Source organism: Taeniopygia guttata, chromosome 5, assembly GCF_048771995.1.
Source record: "Taeniopygia guttata chromosome 5, bTaeGut7.mat, whole genome shotgun sequence".
In the NCBI taxonomy this organism is placed as follows: Eukaryota; Metazoa; Chordata; class Aves; order Passeriformes; family Estrildidae; genus Taeniopygia; species Taeniopygia guttata.
In genome coordinates, this window is record NC_133030.1 from 26678940 (window position 1) to 26695268 (window position 16329).

General features: G+C 48.4%; 1 protein-coding gene across 3 annotated transcripts in view; it reads left to right on the forward strand.

Moving 5' to 3' along the window:
- Positions 1-7874, forward strand: part of AMBRA1 (autophagy and beclin 1 regulator 1) — a 124489-nt gene extending 116615 nt beyond the window's left edge. For all 3 annotated transcript variants that reach the window (XM_030274256.4, XM_030274257.4, XM_072929950.1), the window contains one exon: positions 6291-7874. In XM_030274256.4, coding sequence (XP_030130116.4) covers positions 6291-6781 — 491 coding nt within the window. In that variant the 3' untranslated portion in view covers positions 6782-7874. The remainder of the gene's footprint in view (positions 1-6290) is intronic.
- The last annotated feature ends 8455 nt before the right edge of the window (positions 7875-16329 follow it).

Genomic DNA, 16329 nt, shown 5'->3' on the forward strand with positions numbered 1-16329 from the left:
AAAGTGTTACCATCCTGCCATGAGGGGCGAAAAAGCCCCAACCAACTGAAAAAAACCCTTGTAAGTTAAAAAAAAAAAATTAAAAAAAGGCTAATGCTATCCTGAGAATGGGTTTCTGTCCTCTGTCCTGTCAACCCTGCTGTTGTGGGGAATTCTGGCTCAGGGCATTTCTTGCAGATATATGCTTACTGTACAAAAAAAAAAAAAGACAGTATGCAGAATTGCATCAGAAATCTAATTAAGTTCTGTGCGGGTATAAATAGTTTCCTTTTCTCATGCAAAGCTCTGCGGGGACTTTGCTGCTCTGATTATCTTTCTACCTCCTTTGGAGGAATGAGTATATGATGACTTTATTAGAAGTGAATCCCTCTAATGTCTGAATCTTTCTGTTTTGCAGCAGTTAATAGCGGACTTGTGAACTCTGCTCCCATGCCACACATAAAGAAAAGGTAGTTAGAGTTGAGATAAAACTAGGAGGGGTACCAAGAAATGCTTAAAACAGTGTTTGAGCTGTCTCTTACATTCTTTTAAGGTGACAGACATAGTGAAAATAGTGATAGAGTTGTAACTTTGAGGCACTCTTAATTAGAAACAATCTGTTGGGCGTTACACTATGTTTTCCTTGCAAATAGATTGGCATGATGGGAGTGGGATCTGTATTCAGCTGGTAGATTGAATCTCACTTAAAATCCAATGAAAATTCCTAATGCGGTTTAATGGCCCAAGTTTTAACCTTTAGAAATTGTAATTCCTGGTCCAGACTGGGTCAGGCTGTGACTGCCACTTGTTCAGGCTGTTGGATCTTTGGAGTACAGTGGAAGAGGCAGTGACTGTAGGGTCTGCAATTGTGCCAAAGCTGCTGCAGGCTGGGGGAGAGGGACCTCTGCAGAGCTGCAGAACACTTGTTTGATAGTGGGCCCATGCTGTCCCCTGGCTGTTGAGAGATTACCTGTCTTTCAGGTAATCCAGTTTTTAAAGAGGAAAAAAAAACAAACAAACAACAACAAATAACTGAAAAGCAATTGTCATCTGATTTTCTACCATCTGCATTGTCTTTTGGGCTTAAAATTCAGATAGTTAGCTCAGTGCTTGTTGTGCAAATAGGCACATGTTATGAGTTACTGAAATTGTAGCCATCAGAATATTTGCTGTCATTGGATTGCTACTTCACCTGTCTTTGGGGGAGCAACATGTACTGTCATGCCGTATACAGTTTTTAACTTGTTGGGTTGAAGTGTTTATCACCCACCAGTATAAATTTCCCTTAGTTCCAACTGCTTTCAGAGGTAGCAGCAGATACATTTGAGAGGGAAGAGGGTTGTAAAATGAAGGCTTGGGTTTGTGAGATTCAGTCTGTTCAAACTATTGGTAGTGAAAAGACAGCCCATGCAAGCAAAACTTTCCTGATATAAGCAAAGCATCCTGAGGATGCCTGAGGAGCACTTAGAAGTAATCAGTGTGCCTGCATGTGATGTAATTTATTTAATCTGAGACATTAGGAACACATGTCGAGGGGCTGCTTGAGCAGGAATACTTTGTCCCCAGCCGAGCCTCATGAATACTAACAAGAAGAAACATGTTGTTTTATGTTAGCTGAACACGTTCTTGCAATGCTGTTGTCAGATGTGATGTGACTTTTGGGCAGTTAGTGTGGAAATGGGAACTGGGACACCAGGGAGCAGCTTCCAGATCTGCCTCTCATTCTCCAAGTAGGAACGTGGGTAGATCCCTTAGCCTTTCATCTGCCTGTCCATCTGTAAAATCTGCGTCATATGTCCTATAGAACTGCAAATTTTGGTTTCTCTTTAAAATCCTCTGAAAACCACTACCTAAATAATAGACTTAGGTTCTAGAAGTATGTACTATGCAAACCTTTACAGCGTGATCTATTCCAAGTACTTCGGTCTCTTGGGATTAAATTATGTGGGCTACTTTTAAACTCTCATTACAAAAGTAAGTTTCACTCATATGAATAGCCAAGGTGAGATATTACAAAGAAAATTCTTACAAGTTAAAGCAGTTGTATTTTTTTGTGAGTTCTGTGGAGTTGTTTGGATTAACTACCTCAGAAAAGAAGTGTGAGCATGTTTCTGGGATTGGTTGGAAGGAAAAGTAACTATTGTGGCATTAAGGGAGATATAATTATTCATAGCTGGTTATACTGTGGTGTACCCCTCCCTTTGCTATTCTTATGCAAGAGGTGAATTAATGTAAAAATGCTGATATTTTTATCTTTGAGCATCTGAATTAGTGGGGCAGCTACACACCTCAGCTATTATTTCATGTTCTCTGAAGACTTAGATATCTCTGCAGTGCTTACTGTTAGTTCTAATTTTGAAGCTTTGTTTGCAAACATGGTTCCTAACTACTGCTGGTTTTAGAAAGAGGAATGTTGAAAACAGAAGAATATTCAAGAGCAATGTCAGTATATTGCACAGATACAAGGGAGTCTGATCTCATCCTTGCTTCTGTAGACTTTGCATTTCATCAGGAGTGTGCCATCCATGCTCAGAGATAAACAAATTGTACTCCTTATAAGTACTTCAGAGTCCACTTCATTTAGAAGTGGAAATACCCTACCTTAATGCCCAACTCCATCAAAAGTTTGCACGATGTGTTCATCTTACTGGAGTAGAATAGAGGACTTTTAAAAACAGATGCATTATCTAGGGAATATTTAGTTAAATGTTTGAGACAGCTACATTGACAGAAATCCTCTGGTCTTTGGGATAATTGCCCTCAAGAGTAATGCTTTGTTCTGTCTTTGGAATAGACAGGAGTTTGGACCTCTGTAAAGGTCACTTTGGTTACAGTAGAAAACATTAGTGGGGGCACAGCACTGCAGCAAGCTGAAATGTGTGCGGTTTTACAGTATTGCTGTTGTTTTGGGTAAGTGCCTGTGTGCCCACCCTGAACCTTCACCAAATGGAAGTCAGCTTATTTCACTTGCTCTGAATACTAATGTAGTCTGCACTGGCAGCCTGGTGAAAGAATGTGTGTGGGAGTCACCAGGCAGTAGAAACGGTCTGTGTGTGAATCTGTGCTGTAGCTCAGCTCAAGGCAAATGGCACAGCAAGCTTTGCTCTGAACTAGTCAGCCAAAGTCATTGTTGAAACCTGAGAGGAAAAGGGGAGGACAATCCCCACAGTCCCCAAAGCAGAGGTGTTTGTTGGCTGCTTGAATGGTGAGGCTCACTTCTGGCTCTTGATGAGCTGAGAATTTCCAACATTGCTGTATCTCTGGGATCTGAAGGCTCATGCCTTGCTGATTCCTGCTGTGGCATCAGCCCTTGCCTGTCTTCTGAGCAAGTAGATGCTTCAATTGGAAATTCAGCCATGGCATATGGTAATGTAGGGGCAGGGAAGAGCAAGGGGTGCTGTGGTGAAGCACATGTTTGTAATGCTGAGGAGCATTGACTGGCTGGGAGTCCTTGCTGTTTTGCTCTTCCAGTGCTTCTGTATTGGACTCGTTTATAGTAAGTGGTCTATCAAGGGCATGGTACCTGCTGTTTCAGGAGTTGTGTAGATAGGCCTGTCTGGCATGTCTCTAGACCAGGCTGCAAATCTTGGCTTTCTTAAGCTTCCTCTCCAGCCTGGCCAGATGGTTGGTAATGAAGTACAACTATGCCCTCAGAGGGAAGTGATGACTGAATCCAAAACCATGCTTCTCAAACCTTCCACTTAGTTCTGCTCATGATTAATGTTTCAATATTCCTTGGCATGCATGTTTTTCACACTGGAGTTTTCCAGTATAATAGCTGCCTCTGTCCTCAGTCTTTGTACTGGTCAGTCAAGTTCCTAGCTTATGCATCAGCCACATACTAATTATCAGTCACATCCTGAATAGGATTTCTCTGCTAGAGTTGTGGGTCAGGCTCTGTCCAGGGGGTATTCTTGCTCACTCCTCTTAGGCTGTACTGCAGATTGTCATGTGGTTACAGGTGTCTCTGTGGTCCCACTGGTGCTCTTACTGAGGGGCTAGGTATAGTGCATTTAGCAGGTTTATTGTGCTCCTAGCAGGAACCTGCTTATACTACTGGTGAGATGTAAATTGGTCTTAATGTCCATAGTATTTCTGCAGGAGGGCAATATGTCAGCAGAATACTTGAGGATGAAATTAACTGTGTCCTGTGGTGGGGGACGCTGGCAGTGCTTGATGCAAGTACCACTGAGCCCATGAGAAAAGGGAATAAGCTGTCACTGACTGCATGATGTCTCTCGAGTGGCATGGCGTGGACTTGGCTGAATATGTTAGTTCTCATGCTGGATACATGATCATCCAATCATTTAGGTTGGAGAACATCTCCAAGATCATCAAGTCCAACCTTTGACTGAGCACCACTATATAACTAAACTATAGCACTAATTGCCATGGTCAGTCATTTCTTGAATAGTTCCAGGAATTGTGACTCCACCACTTCCCTAGGCAGTTAAAATGAGTAACCACCATCTCAATGAAAAAAATTCTTCCTAATGTCCACCCTGAACCTCCCCTGGTGCATCTTGAGGCCAGTTTCCTCTTATCTGGTTGCTGGTTAACTGGGAGAAGAGATTGGCTGCACCTCCCTACAGGTAATTGTAGGGAGTAATAAGGTCTCCCCTGAGCCTCCTTTTCTCCAGGCTAAACAACCCTAGCTCCCTCAGCTGCTCTTCTTATGATGTGTGCTCCAGACTCTCTACCAGCATAATTGCCCTTCTCTGGATGTGCTCCAGTACTTCAATGACCTTTCTTCTTGTGAGGGACCCAAAACTGGGCATGGAGTTCAAGGCGTGGCCTCACTAGTGCTGAGTAGAGGGAGACAGTCACTGCCCTGGTCCTGCTGGCCACACTGTTGCTGATACAGGCCATCATGCCATTGGCCTTCTCGGCCACCTGGACACAGACTGGATCATGCTCAGCCACTGTTGACCAGCACCCCCAGGTCCTTTTCTGCTGTGCAGCTTTCCAGCCACTCTTCCCCCAGCTATAGTGCTGCCTGGGACTGTTGTGACTCAAGGGCATCTTGTTGAACCTCATGCAATTGATCTTTGCCCTTGACCCAGCGTGTCCAGATCCCTCCTCAGACCCTTTCTACCTTCCAGCATATCAACACTCCCAACCAACTTACTGTCAACTGCGAACTTACTGAGGGTGCACTAGAATCCCCTCATCCAAATAATGGATTAAGATATTAAGCTTCACAGCCCCAAGTGTTTTTGTTTTCCTAGTCAGTGTGGCATTTTTGTTTTTATTGTGTTTTAACTCCTCCCTACATCTAGCCTTGTTGACATTTGTGTTCATTTCCTTGGTGCCAGGAGAGCTCACGGCTTTCTCCTCAAATCAGCACTGTGATAGCTTCATAGAGGTGGGAGTGAGATTTATTTCTTTAATAAGAATCAGCAAGATCCTACTGTGAAATGTTTCTAGCAGTTTATTATTACAGATTGTTCTCCCCAAATGCTCCGGGTAGGGTTTGTAGCAAAAGGAGCGTGTTGAGAAACTGAACTGGGATGAACTTCCCTGTCATGGTAATTTAATCTCCTACATGGACAATTCTTTGGTGAGATTTTGTTCTCCTGAAGTAATCTTGAACAACCAAGGTATCTGACGATGGTTCTCTCACAGCTCACTACAGCCTGACTATAAAGGGAAGTCTCAGAGATAAGAGTAGACAAAGACTGTAGGTCTTGAGATGTTTTTTTGTATTCCTTGAAAGATATCAGTCAAGGGGAGCAGAAGCCTACACACTTGATCGAAGCTAATGTGGAAGGCCATGTTCTGTAGCTGCTGTCTGCTGTTGGCCAGCTTGTGTCCTCCCTAGATTGACACTGGGGACATTGGCAGTGTGTCATCTGCCTACTTCTCATACAGGTGAAGTAGGAGTAGCCATGGGGTTCTTTAACACCATGGTGAAATGTTTGGTTTATTGCAGTGCAAACTGAGGTTTCTCATCCTGTCCCCATGGGGCTGGTAGGATTGTCTCTACAGCTGTGATAAAGCATCCTGCCTCTTTGACTACTACTGTTTCCCCCATCTTTATGGCTAGATAAGAGCTGCTTTTCCAAGGCTTGCACATGTAGGTCTCTGAGGGTTACCTGTGGAAGTGACCAAGGTTTTCTTGACAGAATTCAGTGCCTTTGTTTGACACTTAACCGTGGAAAGTTATGGAAATAAAATACTAGGCTCTGTCTGGAATAGAACCTATCTTCTGTCCCAGCACATGCACACTGCATGATGCAACTACTCAGCATGCTTTCTTTTGTGTTGTAGTTCGCCTTGTGCACCAGAGTTGCTTCTGCTTTCTTTTGCAGGTGAAGGTCCAGAATATGGGGCCAGTGGGGAGGATGCCCTGAGCAGGATCCAAAGGCTGATGGCAGAAGGTGGCATGACTGCTGTGGTTCAGCGGGAGCAGAGCACCACCATGGCGTCCATGGGCGGCTTTGGCAACAACATCATTGTGAGCCACCGGATCCACCGCAGCTCTCAGACTGGCACAGAGCCCACTGGGGCTGAGGGCACGTCAGCACAGCAGCCCACCTCTCAGCAGCTGGGCACAGAGCTGGAGGGACGGATCCTGTCAGAATCTGTGCAGCTGCCGGAGCGTGGCCCGAGCCTGCGGACAGCCCCTAGTGGGAGCGACGGACAAAGCGCTGGTGACCTGGATCTGCCTGAGCAGGCCCAGTCCTCCATGGACACCGAGGGACCAATTGAATACAGTGACCTAACTAACAATAACCATCTTCCTGACAGTACCAACTTCTATAGTAATGACAGCACCAGTGGGGAGTCACGGAACAGGTAGAGGTTGAATTGTGTGTTGGTGCTACCCTTGTACTGCTCAGCAGAGACCTGTACCTCACAGCTGGCCAGGAGCTGGAAGAGCAGGGATGGGTGGCTCTAACAGGATGCTGGTGGTTCAGAGGGCTTCTCTGTCCTGGGTGGTGGGGGAAGGGATAAGAATTGCAAGGGAAGCCATGGGGAAGAAAGCATACTTAGCATCCAACATTCCCACTGCTGAAGAGTTAACAGGAATACAAAACACCCTTGCTGCACATCAGCCAAATTTTGAAGCCCCATGGCATCCCCTGAGCTAAGCCCTGCAACTTGGTGTCATCCTCTGTAAAGCCTTTTTCCTTTCCTTTTTCCTGCCCTTTTATACCCATGGAGCTGATCACTAGAGTGAAGAAAGGGAAGGGGGCCTGCAGCATCCTTCTGGAGACAGGCAGTACTGGGCAAACCCAGGTGTGATGCTCCAGCGCTGTTGCTGGAGTGGAGGAGTCTTCCAGGCCACAGTCCCTCTCCATAGCACAGCACTGCTCCCCCAGAGTGTGGTGTTCTGAGACCAGTCCTGCCTATGCTATGTTTTTCTGGGAAGAACTGGGCTTCACCAGAACATGCATGGCTCAGGATATGCTCACAGGTGGAATCTTTCCTTTTTAGAGTTAGTTTAGGACTTGGCAGGAACCGAAGCAGAGATGCTGTATGGATGGGTAGAGGGACAAGGGCTACTGCTCTCTAATCAGGATGCAGTTCACATAAGGATGTTCTAAGCTGTGCCAATATTGACATGATTGAGCCACCCCAGTGGTTTCATGGTGCCAGGACTGAGCTGCACCTCCTTGACAGGGGGCAGGAAGTCTCTTTTCAGCTCCAGGCCAGGGTGTGAGGTATGGATCTGTGATGTAAGGTGTTGCATGTGAAATCTTGACCTTGTACATGTAGTTTCTAGTGGAGAAGTCAAGGCTCTGATACTTTGTTTTTAGTCTCAAATGTGATTTTCCTTTTCGTTTGTAACTCTCCATCCCTAGCAGGCTTATGGAGGAAGTATGGGGAGAGTGTGAGTGCTAACGAGGGAAACACCAAAGATCAATGTCATTAAAATATGACAAACCCTTGCTTGACCTCCTGTCTTCATTTGTGTGATGGTTGTCTCTGTCTTTGGCCTTGGGGATAGATACATCTATCTCAGAAGCTCTAGGCAGCATACAAATGTCAGATGATGACCACCCCCTTCCCCGTAGGAAAGCAGACTCAGCCTGTGAGTTGAAAGTCCAAAACTGGGAAATAGGGAGGTGCATTTGGGAGTCTTGCTTGCAAATTGCATTTTAACCAGTCTGGAGATGAGCAGGCACTTCTGCATTTCCCATTATTCAAGTGCTGCAGTAAGGAGAAAGAAGAGCATTTCACCTATCCTGCATAAAAAGGTATGTAGAGGTGCAGCACTGATCATCTTGGGCAAGCAGAGGGTGATCTGTCTTGCTGACCCCTTGATGCAGAAGAGGGTTGCAGTATCTGGCTGTTCTGGATAGAGGAATGCACACACTCCTCTGTTACCACTGTGGTGTGAGGGATGTTTCCAGTGCTGTCTGAGCACCTGCCAGCAGCTGCTGTGCTCCTGCCCAGCTCCTCTAGATTCTGTGCTGCTAAGACATTACAATAAATAAGTCTGTCATTAGGCAGCACTCAAGCTCCCAGTCAAAAGAGTCTGTTAGAGAACATTAAGCAAATCTTCCCTTAAATCACAGCCTGGAGATGAACCTTAAATCAAATCAGCTGCTGCCAGGCCTCATTGCTGAGTGTTAATGAGGCTCTAAAACCTGCCCCAAGCCAACCACGTCCCTGATCTGACAGGAGAGCAGCCTGATAAATGGGATTCCCTTGTGTGGCAAGGAAGATTTCATGCATCCCTGTATTGCTTTACTATGGAGGGGCCTGAGGATGTGCTGGCAGTTGGGAGCCAGAAGAGCTATGTCTCAGATGGACAGACAGGGCAGTGCAGGTCTAGACAGACCTGTTTATTGCTCTGCTTGAAAACAAATAAAAACAGGACCTGGAAAAAGAAATGCTTCAGCACAACCTGACGTCACTTCTTCCCTCTCCCTGCATGATTCCTGGAAGAATCTTGAGGCCCATTCTTGGTAGATGTGTTGCAGAGCATTTATAGATATCCATTTTCAGAATGAGCCAAGCTATGTACAGAAAAATTTCCATCTCAGTTGGAGAAGTGTCTTCTGGCCTGCCTCACTCTGGTGTTGGCAGACTCTCGAAGCCTGGTGTGCACTGTTGCTGGGCACTCTGGCCAGGCTGCTGTGCAGAGGCCTGAAGTCTGCTGATGGCTTCCCCTTGGTCCAGACCTGCCCCCACTGGAGACTGTGGCAGAACAGGGGGGTGAGCTCCAGTGGGAGCCAGAGCAAACCACAGCTGCTGTCTTTGCCATTGACGTGGGACATCTCTGAAGCTCTGAAGCACTTTTCCATTCAAGACTTGAAGGGGATGCTCTTCCTGATGAGGTAAGAGTGGAGGCCTGGTCAGAGCAGGCAGCTTTGCATCTCTGGGGAAAAGGCTGCTAACAGTTGAGCTTGACTGCAGCCTGTGTTCCTATAGGCTTTAAGTGGGTGTGGACAGGCTTAATCTTCTGGTGCTGCCTTGGACATGCTTTGTAGATGACCTGTGTTGCTACACAACTGAGCAGGTGCCCTCAGTGGTGATGGGCTTATGGGTACAGAGAGCAGTGTTTTTCTTTGGAGTTTCAGACCTAGGAAAGCTCAGATTATCCCTGCCTGAGACCTGATGGAGCTATGTGGATAAATGGGTGAGAATTGGAGGGGACAGGAGGGAAAATTGAGCCCACTTATGCAATGGGCTCACCACACCCAGCCCAATGCAGTTTATTTATTATCCCTCCCATGCTTCTTGTGGGACAAAACTCTTTATCTGCTTTGGACTACCCTACTCCAGCCCAGCAGTTTTCCTCAGTTGTTTCAGGCAGGGTTGATGTAATTGTATCCTCAAGCAGCACCCCTGAATCTGCGTTGTGACCTGAGGCCTGGAGCTCTGCATAGAACAGCAGGCAGTGGGATTGCCATGCCAGGGACAGCACCACAGCAGCTCACGGCTCCTCCCCCAAGCCTTGTAACTTTACCTGCTCAGTGCAATGTGACAGTGCAGCACTGAGGCAAATGCCAGTGCCAGGAGCAACATGGAAATACAACAAGAGCAGGAAACCAAACCAGAGTTATGCGTACTTGGTGGCCCAATTTAGGAGGCAAAGTGAGAGCTTTGCTGCGTAGGAGCAGGAAATAATCTTAAAAAGTGAAAGCTTTTCTCAGCCATAGACTGTCAGGAGCCTTTAAATGTGCTAACAAAATCCTGGGGAAAGGAGAAATACAGTGCAGAGAATTTTATTTAGCTTTCAAAAGGCTCTTTTGATAAAGTCCCTCACAAGAGGCTATTAAAGAAACTTAGTCACCTCAAGGGTGAGGGGTAGAGTCCTCCTGGAGATAGAAGGTGTGGGAATTAGAGTCAAAAGTAAGAGCCATTTCTTGACATGGAATGAGGTTAATGGTGGGTTGGTTGGGTTCAGTAGGAGCTCTCTAAAAGCCCTAATGAGCTGAAAGAGGAGGGGAACAGCTGATGATAGAAGATTATTTGAGTTAGCTAGGAAGGGAGAATGTGCCAGAAACCTGGGGCAGTGGGAGGAGGTAGTGGTTGAAGCTTCCGTGCTGGAAGGAGACTTTTTCTATGAATCCTCCACAGATGGAAACCTGCATGGGCGCTGCTGTAGCCAGTGAATGCTCTGGCATTCCTGGGCCTGGGACCACATCAGAGGGTGAGCACTGCCTGGAGGGAGACCTGGGATCCCAGAGAAGTTGCTGAAGCCGTGGCAGGTGGTACAGTGGTGTGGTGATGCCTGTTGGTCCCTGTAAGTCCTGGGTTTTCTAGCCTCACTCCTTGGCTTATCTAGTGCTCCATCTCCAAGTACTTCTATTTGATCCCCCACAGAAGCTCCACCCCACATGTGGCTGCTGTGGGTTGACCTTGTAACTGGGTGGTGCTGGGACCCCAGCTCTATGTGACGACCAGGAGATGTGCTTGGGCAAGAAGGAGAGGCAGGGACCTGCTCAGAGCTGGGTGTGTGGAGAGTGTCCCATTATTACTGTTGCCAAAGCCAAGCCCCATAACTGGTTCCTCCAGTTGCTGGCCAGGCTGCTGGCTAGGGAGCAGTTGCCCTCTCTGCTCAGTGTGAGTCTGTCAGAGAACTTATTCTTCAACAGGAAAAGGCAAATTAATTAAAGTGTGCAGCATATGAGCCATCCACCACTAATTGGGATCTCGGTGTGCAGTGCATAGATGTCATGTCATTGCCACTTCTGCCCTCAGCACAGGAGGGAGCTGGAAAGCAAAGCAGTCTTTCCAGCTGCCACTCTCTGCCAGCCAATTAATGCCTGTGTCCTTCTCCCCCTCATCCCAGGAGCAGAGGCCTCTCCCCCTTGCCTGCCTGGCTCCTGCCGTGGTAACAGGCAGGAAGCCCCTTCAGGCACTCCGTGCATTCTGCTGAGCACGAGGATTTGTTTTCCCCACAGCATCTCGAGCAGAAGTGCCTCTCATCTGCTCCCAGTGAGCTCCCTCGGCTCCTCTTTGTTTTGCCTTTCAAGCAGTTGTTGATGGCATGTGACACCGGCAGGAGCTGGCAGGGATCAAGCTGTCTTCCCTGGGACGCTGGCCCTGGGCATCAGCTCTTTCTGCCAGGAGCCAGCATCCCAGAGGGGACGCTGTGAGGCTTTCCCTTCGCCTCTCATCTGAAAATCAATATGCTGAAAATCAATATGCTGAAAATCAATATGCTGCTGCTTGTTCTCCAAGCATCCGCCTTCTGTGCCAGGGTCTTGCCTGCCAATGTAGGCCAGCCTCCTTCAGCTCAGTGGTGCCACAGGGGAGGCACCAGGGGTCCCATGCGAGCAGCTCAAATAACTCAGGAAGACAGGCAAAGTGTGAGCAATGGGAGATGTGAGCACAGCAGGGAGCAAATGCCACCGCTGGAAAAGGCAGCCAGACATAGAAGTCTCCAGGAGGATCTGTTGCTGAAACTGGACCACTGTGTAGGTGGAGAGTTGCAGCTGGTCTCTGCCACCCCACTGAGCCTTCACTCCAGCTGTGGCTGGCCAGCCAGTGAGCTTCAGGCAGGCACGGGGATTCTGGCAGCTGCTGAGGTTTGCCTTTCTGTCCTTGCATCCTGCCCTGCTTCAGCTTGGCTGGTGGAGTTGGTCTTTGCTCTTTCCAAGCTCAGGAAACACCTGAAGCTCCCTGGTCTTCAGGTAGGAGCTCTTCAGTTTCACAGAGGCTGGGGTAAATAGCAGACACTGCAAAAACATGAGATGTGGTAATTTAGGCTTGGTTCTTTCTATTTCTTAGGTTCATCTTCATGGCCTTTTCCTGGAGTTTAATGCTGGACCTCTGATACCATCACAGCTATTAAAGCTTGTCCCTCAATCCCCAGTTCAATAATGCAGTAATAGCCTGATAGGATCAGGAGCTGGCTCTGATGGCAGATGGACTCCAGTCCCTTCTCCAGCACAGCGTGGGGCACTGCCACCCATCTGCAGGGAAACTTTAATTTGCAGATTATCTGTTTTCACTGCAGACTATGGGGATGGGGGGATGAGTAAGTGGTGGTTGCTGGCTGCTGGCCAGACACTGCTGAGAGCCCTTTGCTGGCTGATACCCAAGCCCAGCTTCTCTCGTTCCCCATCCTTGTCAAACTCCCCCAGGATGTTGTGGCTGTGGCTCTGCCCTTTCCCTGGGGGTCATTACCTCTGGGTTTGCTCATCCAGTTAGACAGGGCCATACCCAACCCAAGGGTCCACGCTTGGGCAGGGGCCATAAACTCCTTCCCCTTGCCTCTGGCAGAATTAGAAAAGGCTCAGAGGGGCTAATGAAGACTGACTGGCTGCTGCTGGGGAGGCTGATACTAAAACGTTTAAGTGCTACAGTGGTACAGAGGGCTGTACTTATCTGCCTGCCCACCACAAAAGTTCCCATGGAAGCCCTGCCAGCAGCCCTCTGTTAATCACCTACATCAAAGGAAATGCTAATTAAAACAATTATTTAGGGAGGGACCGAGGCTGGTCCTGCTGCATTGCTGAGGGAGGGGAAAAGCACAGCTATTAAACAGCAGCTTTAGGCCTCTGCTATCTAGTGTGACTGGCAAGGAGAAGTGATAACTGAGAAGGACAAGGTTTTTTCATGAATAGGGAGCACCTGGGCCATGGGTCCCAGTCAAGGAGGATGAGAGCTGAGCATGCAAAAGCAGCGGTAACCCAGCACAAGGTGCTGCCCTGCACCCAACCTTTCCCACCCACAATGTGGGAGTAAAGATTTTGCTCCACTAACTCTTTATTTCAGTGTCACGCAAGCTCTGCTGGCTGTTGGTAGGGGGGTTGGGGCTGCTCCTGCAGACCTGCAGCCCCGGGCTGAGTGCTTGGCAGCGTTCGGGGTGCAGTGACCCAGGAGAAGCCCTGGAGATGGGTTTGCTCAGGGAGGCGCTGAGGATGGCTAAGCCCAGCATTGCTTTTTGATGAGGTCTCAGATTTGGTTGACAAAGGTAGCTGTGTTGGTATAATATGCTTAGGCTCCTGTAAGGTATTTGACATGATACTTCCTGACAGCCTGATGGGAAATGAGCCCTATGCAGCGCTCTGTGGGTTTAATGCAACTAAGTGCAAGGCCCTATGTTTGGGGGGGCAGAATGTAGGTCGCAGCAGTGAGCCAGGGCTGCACGGCACCAGCAGCCAGGTAAAGGTCAGGGCACCCACAGCACCACTAGGGCCTGTCCTGCAGAGGGACTGAGCCCATTCCCTACAAGTTACTTTGGAATTAAACTTGAGAAATTGCTTAGCTAAAACCCCACCAGGACTCCAAGGTGCCACAAAAGAGCCAGCTCAGGGATACCAGCAGTCAGAAAACCACCTCTGAGCAGAATTCTCATCCAGGTCCCACGTGCTGCTCCCCGCCTCAGTGCTGTCAGTTCCTGCAGAGTTCAGCAGGACAGGACCACCTTCCTCCTGGATTTCTTCAGGTTTCTGTCCCCTGTTTCCTTCCCTGCCCTTTGGCTCTTACCCCTGCCTAGGTGATTTTCTCTAGCAACCATCTCGTGCATTTTTTTTTCCTCCCCCTCTGGAGCATGATTTATCTTATTATGCTCATTAAAAAGCATGGGCTTTCCTTCCTAGGAGCACTGCTTCCCACAAAGTTAATGGGACTAATGGGAGCGGGGTGTTCTTGATGCTTGCCAGGATTCAGATCCATCCACAGGGACACCCCAGGGTGGTGTAGATTTGTGGGCTCTGGTGGACAAGAGCACATCCAGGCTTTGAGTGCCCATATCATGCCCACACCACCACGGGGGTCACTTGTTGGTCATTTGAAGCTCTGCTTTGGGCAGACCCACCCTGCACAGAACTCCTCAATGCTGCCAGCCCCAGCCCCACTGCCTGCACAAATGTTAGCTTAAGGAACAGTGAACAGCCCCCAAACTGCTGAGGTTCCTCCCACCTCGAGCAGCCCTTGCTCTGTTTTCATCAAGGCTGTTTAAGGCTGTCCAGATGGCCTAATGTACCTCATCAAAGTACAATTTGTATCGCAGTGCGCAGCTATTTGAAGCATGCCAGCTCGGGGCTGGCAGTAACACTTTGGCCAGTGACACATCTGCCTCAATTCATTGGGGAGGTGATGGATGGAGGCACTGTGATCCGTGCCCAGTGTGGGAAGGCTGGCCCAGCTGAGGGACCAGGGAGGGCTGGTGCATGGCAGCTGTGGGCTGGTTCTGGTTGGGTCTCCCCGAGGCATTGGCAGCTACTGCTGTAGGGATGGTTGGAGATGCAACAGGTCTCATCCTTTGGGAAACAGTTAGAAAAGCCCTTTGAGCCTGGCAGGAGCATGGGGTTTATTGCTCCAGCTGCCCTGACCCCACTTGCAGCCCCACTGGTTTAGTGCGAACCCTTTGCAGTCCCAAAAGGTTGTTCCTTCCTGCTGGCATCTTCAGCTGTTTGGAGGAAATTTATTAAGCACTGCTTTGCTTGCACTCTCTAGACAGGCTCTGTGTGCTGCAAGTGTTCTCACGCAGCCTTCCTCACAAGGCTGATGAGCTCCTGCTCCACAGCTAAGATGGGAGAGGTCTTGACTTCTATGCCAGGGATGCTGCAAGGTTTCCAGGCCAGGCCTCAGGCCTTGAACAGGTGAAAAAAAGTAAATTTTCATTAAATAGTTTTACTTTTCAAACAAATAAGACTACAGCTGCTTACTTTCCTCTTTTGAAATACCATCACTACAATAATGCTTCTTTAAATTTCAGTCATATTTAGGGTCAGACAATCAAATGTGTATGAATTAATTAAGCTCATCAGAGTGTGGTATTCCTGATAAGAAAATTCACCCTCAAAATGTGTTGCTCTCACTCAGCTCTGAAAATGAATATAGATTTTCTCACTTTACAGTAGCAAGAGGAGATCCTAGTTTTTTCATTGTGCTATGGGAATGCCTGTCATCCCACTTCCCAGCAGTACTGGGGGATGCTGGCACACCACAAGAGCTGGGGGAGAGCAGTACTGGTGTGAGCAACTGCCCAGGTGGGTGCTTGAAGGGAGACTGGAGGAGCTGGATAAGGGTGGTTCAACCAAGGAGCTGCATGGACCTGCATCTGGAAAAGATACAGCCAGAGCTTGGGGATAGGAGTGCTGTGAAATGGGGTCTGAAGATCCCCCCTCTCCTCTGGTGACCTCAGCCAGTTCCCCCCTGAGGGACAGTGACTGGTAACACTGCATCTCCAGCGAGGCAGTTGGAAGCACTTTCTCTCTGGAGGTGTTGACAGCTCCTCTCCTCACATTCCAGGTTTCAAGGCCACATGTCCAATCCCCTCTTGGAAGGGGCTCAGGTCCCTGACTGGGCTCTGACTCTGCCTGGCTGCCTAGACTCATCCCCATCTGCAGCTCCATCTTCCAGCTGAATCACCCAGGGGCTGGAAATTACCTCCCATCACAGGCTCATTTTCATTAACAAAAACTCCAGGCTGGGCTGGAATTTTTATTTGTTTTGCTGATGTGATTAGTTACCTCCAACCTGTGGCTCCCCCAGGCCCAGCCCAGTGGAAAGGGGGATGCTTCATGTGGGTGAATAGGCTCTCAGGGGCACCTTTGCTCTATGTCATGCCCAAAATATCCCAAAGCTCCAAATCCCTGCCCCAGACAGCTCTTCAGCCCAGACTACTCTAGCTGTGTGTGCAGGTGTGAATACACCTGTGTGTGTGTGCAAGGGAGCACCCACAGAGCAGAGAAGAGCTGCAGCATGGAAGGATGGAGGGACAGAGCTGCGCTAGCAGCCTCCTGCCTTCTTCCTCTTGTGCTCTCTGCCCTGAGGCCTTATTTAAATTAATGATAAAATTACTGTGAATTAAGGGGAGGGATCAGTGCCAAACCAGAGGCTGCTCGTTTCCAACTTGCCCACATCCTCCAGGTTTTTCTGCGTGCCCCCTCCCCTTTTCCTGAGGCGTCTCTTTCTCTCTCTCAGATTGGCTGG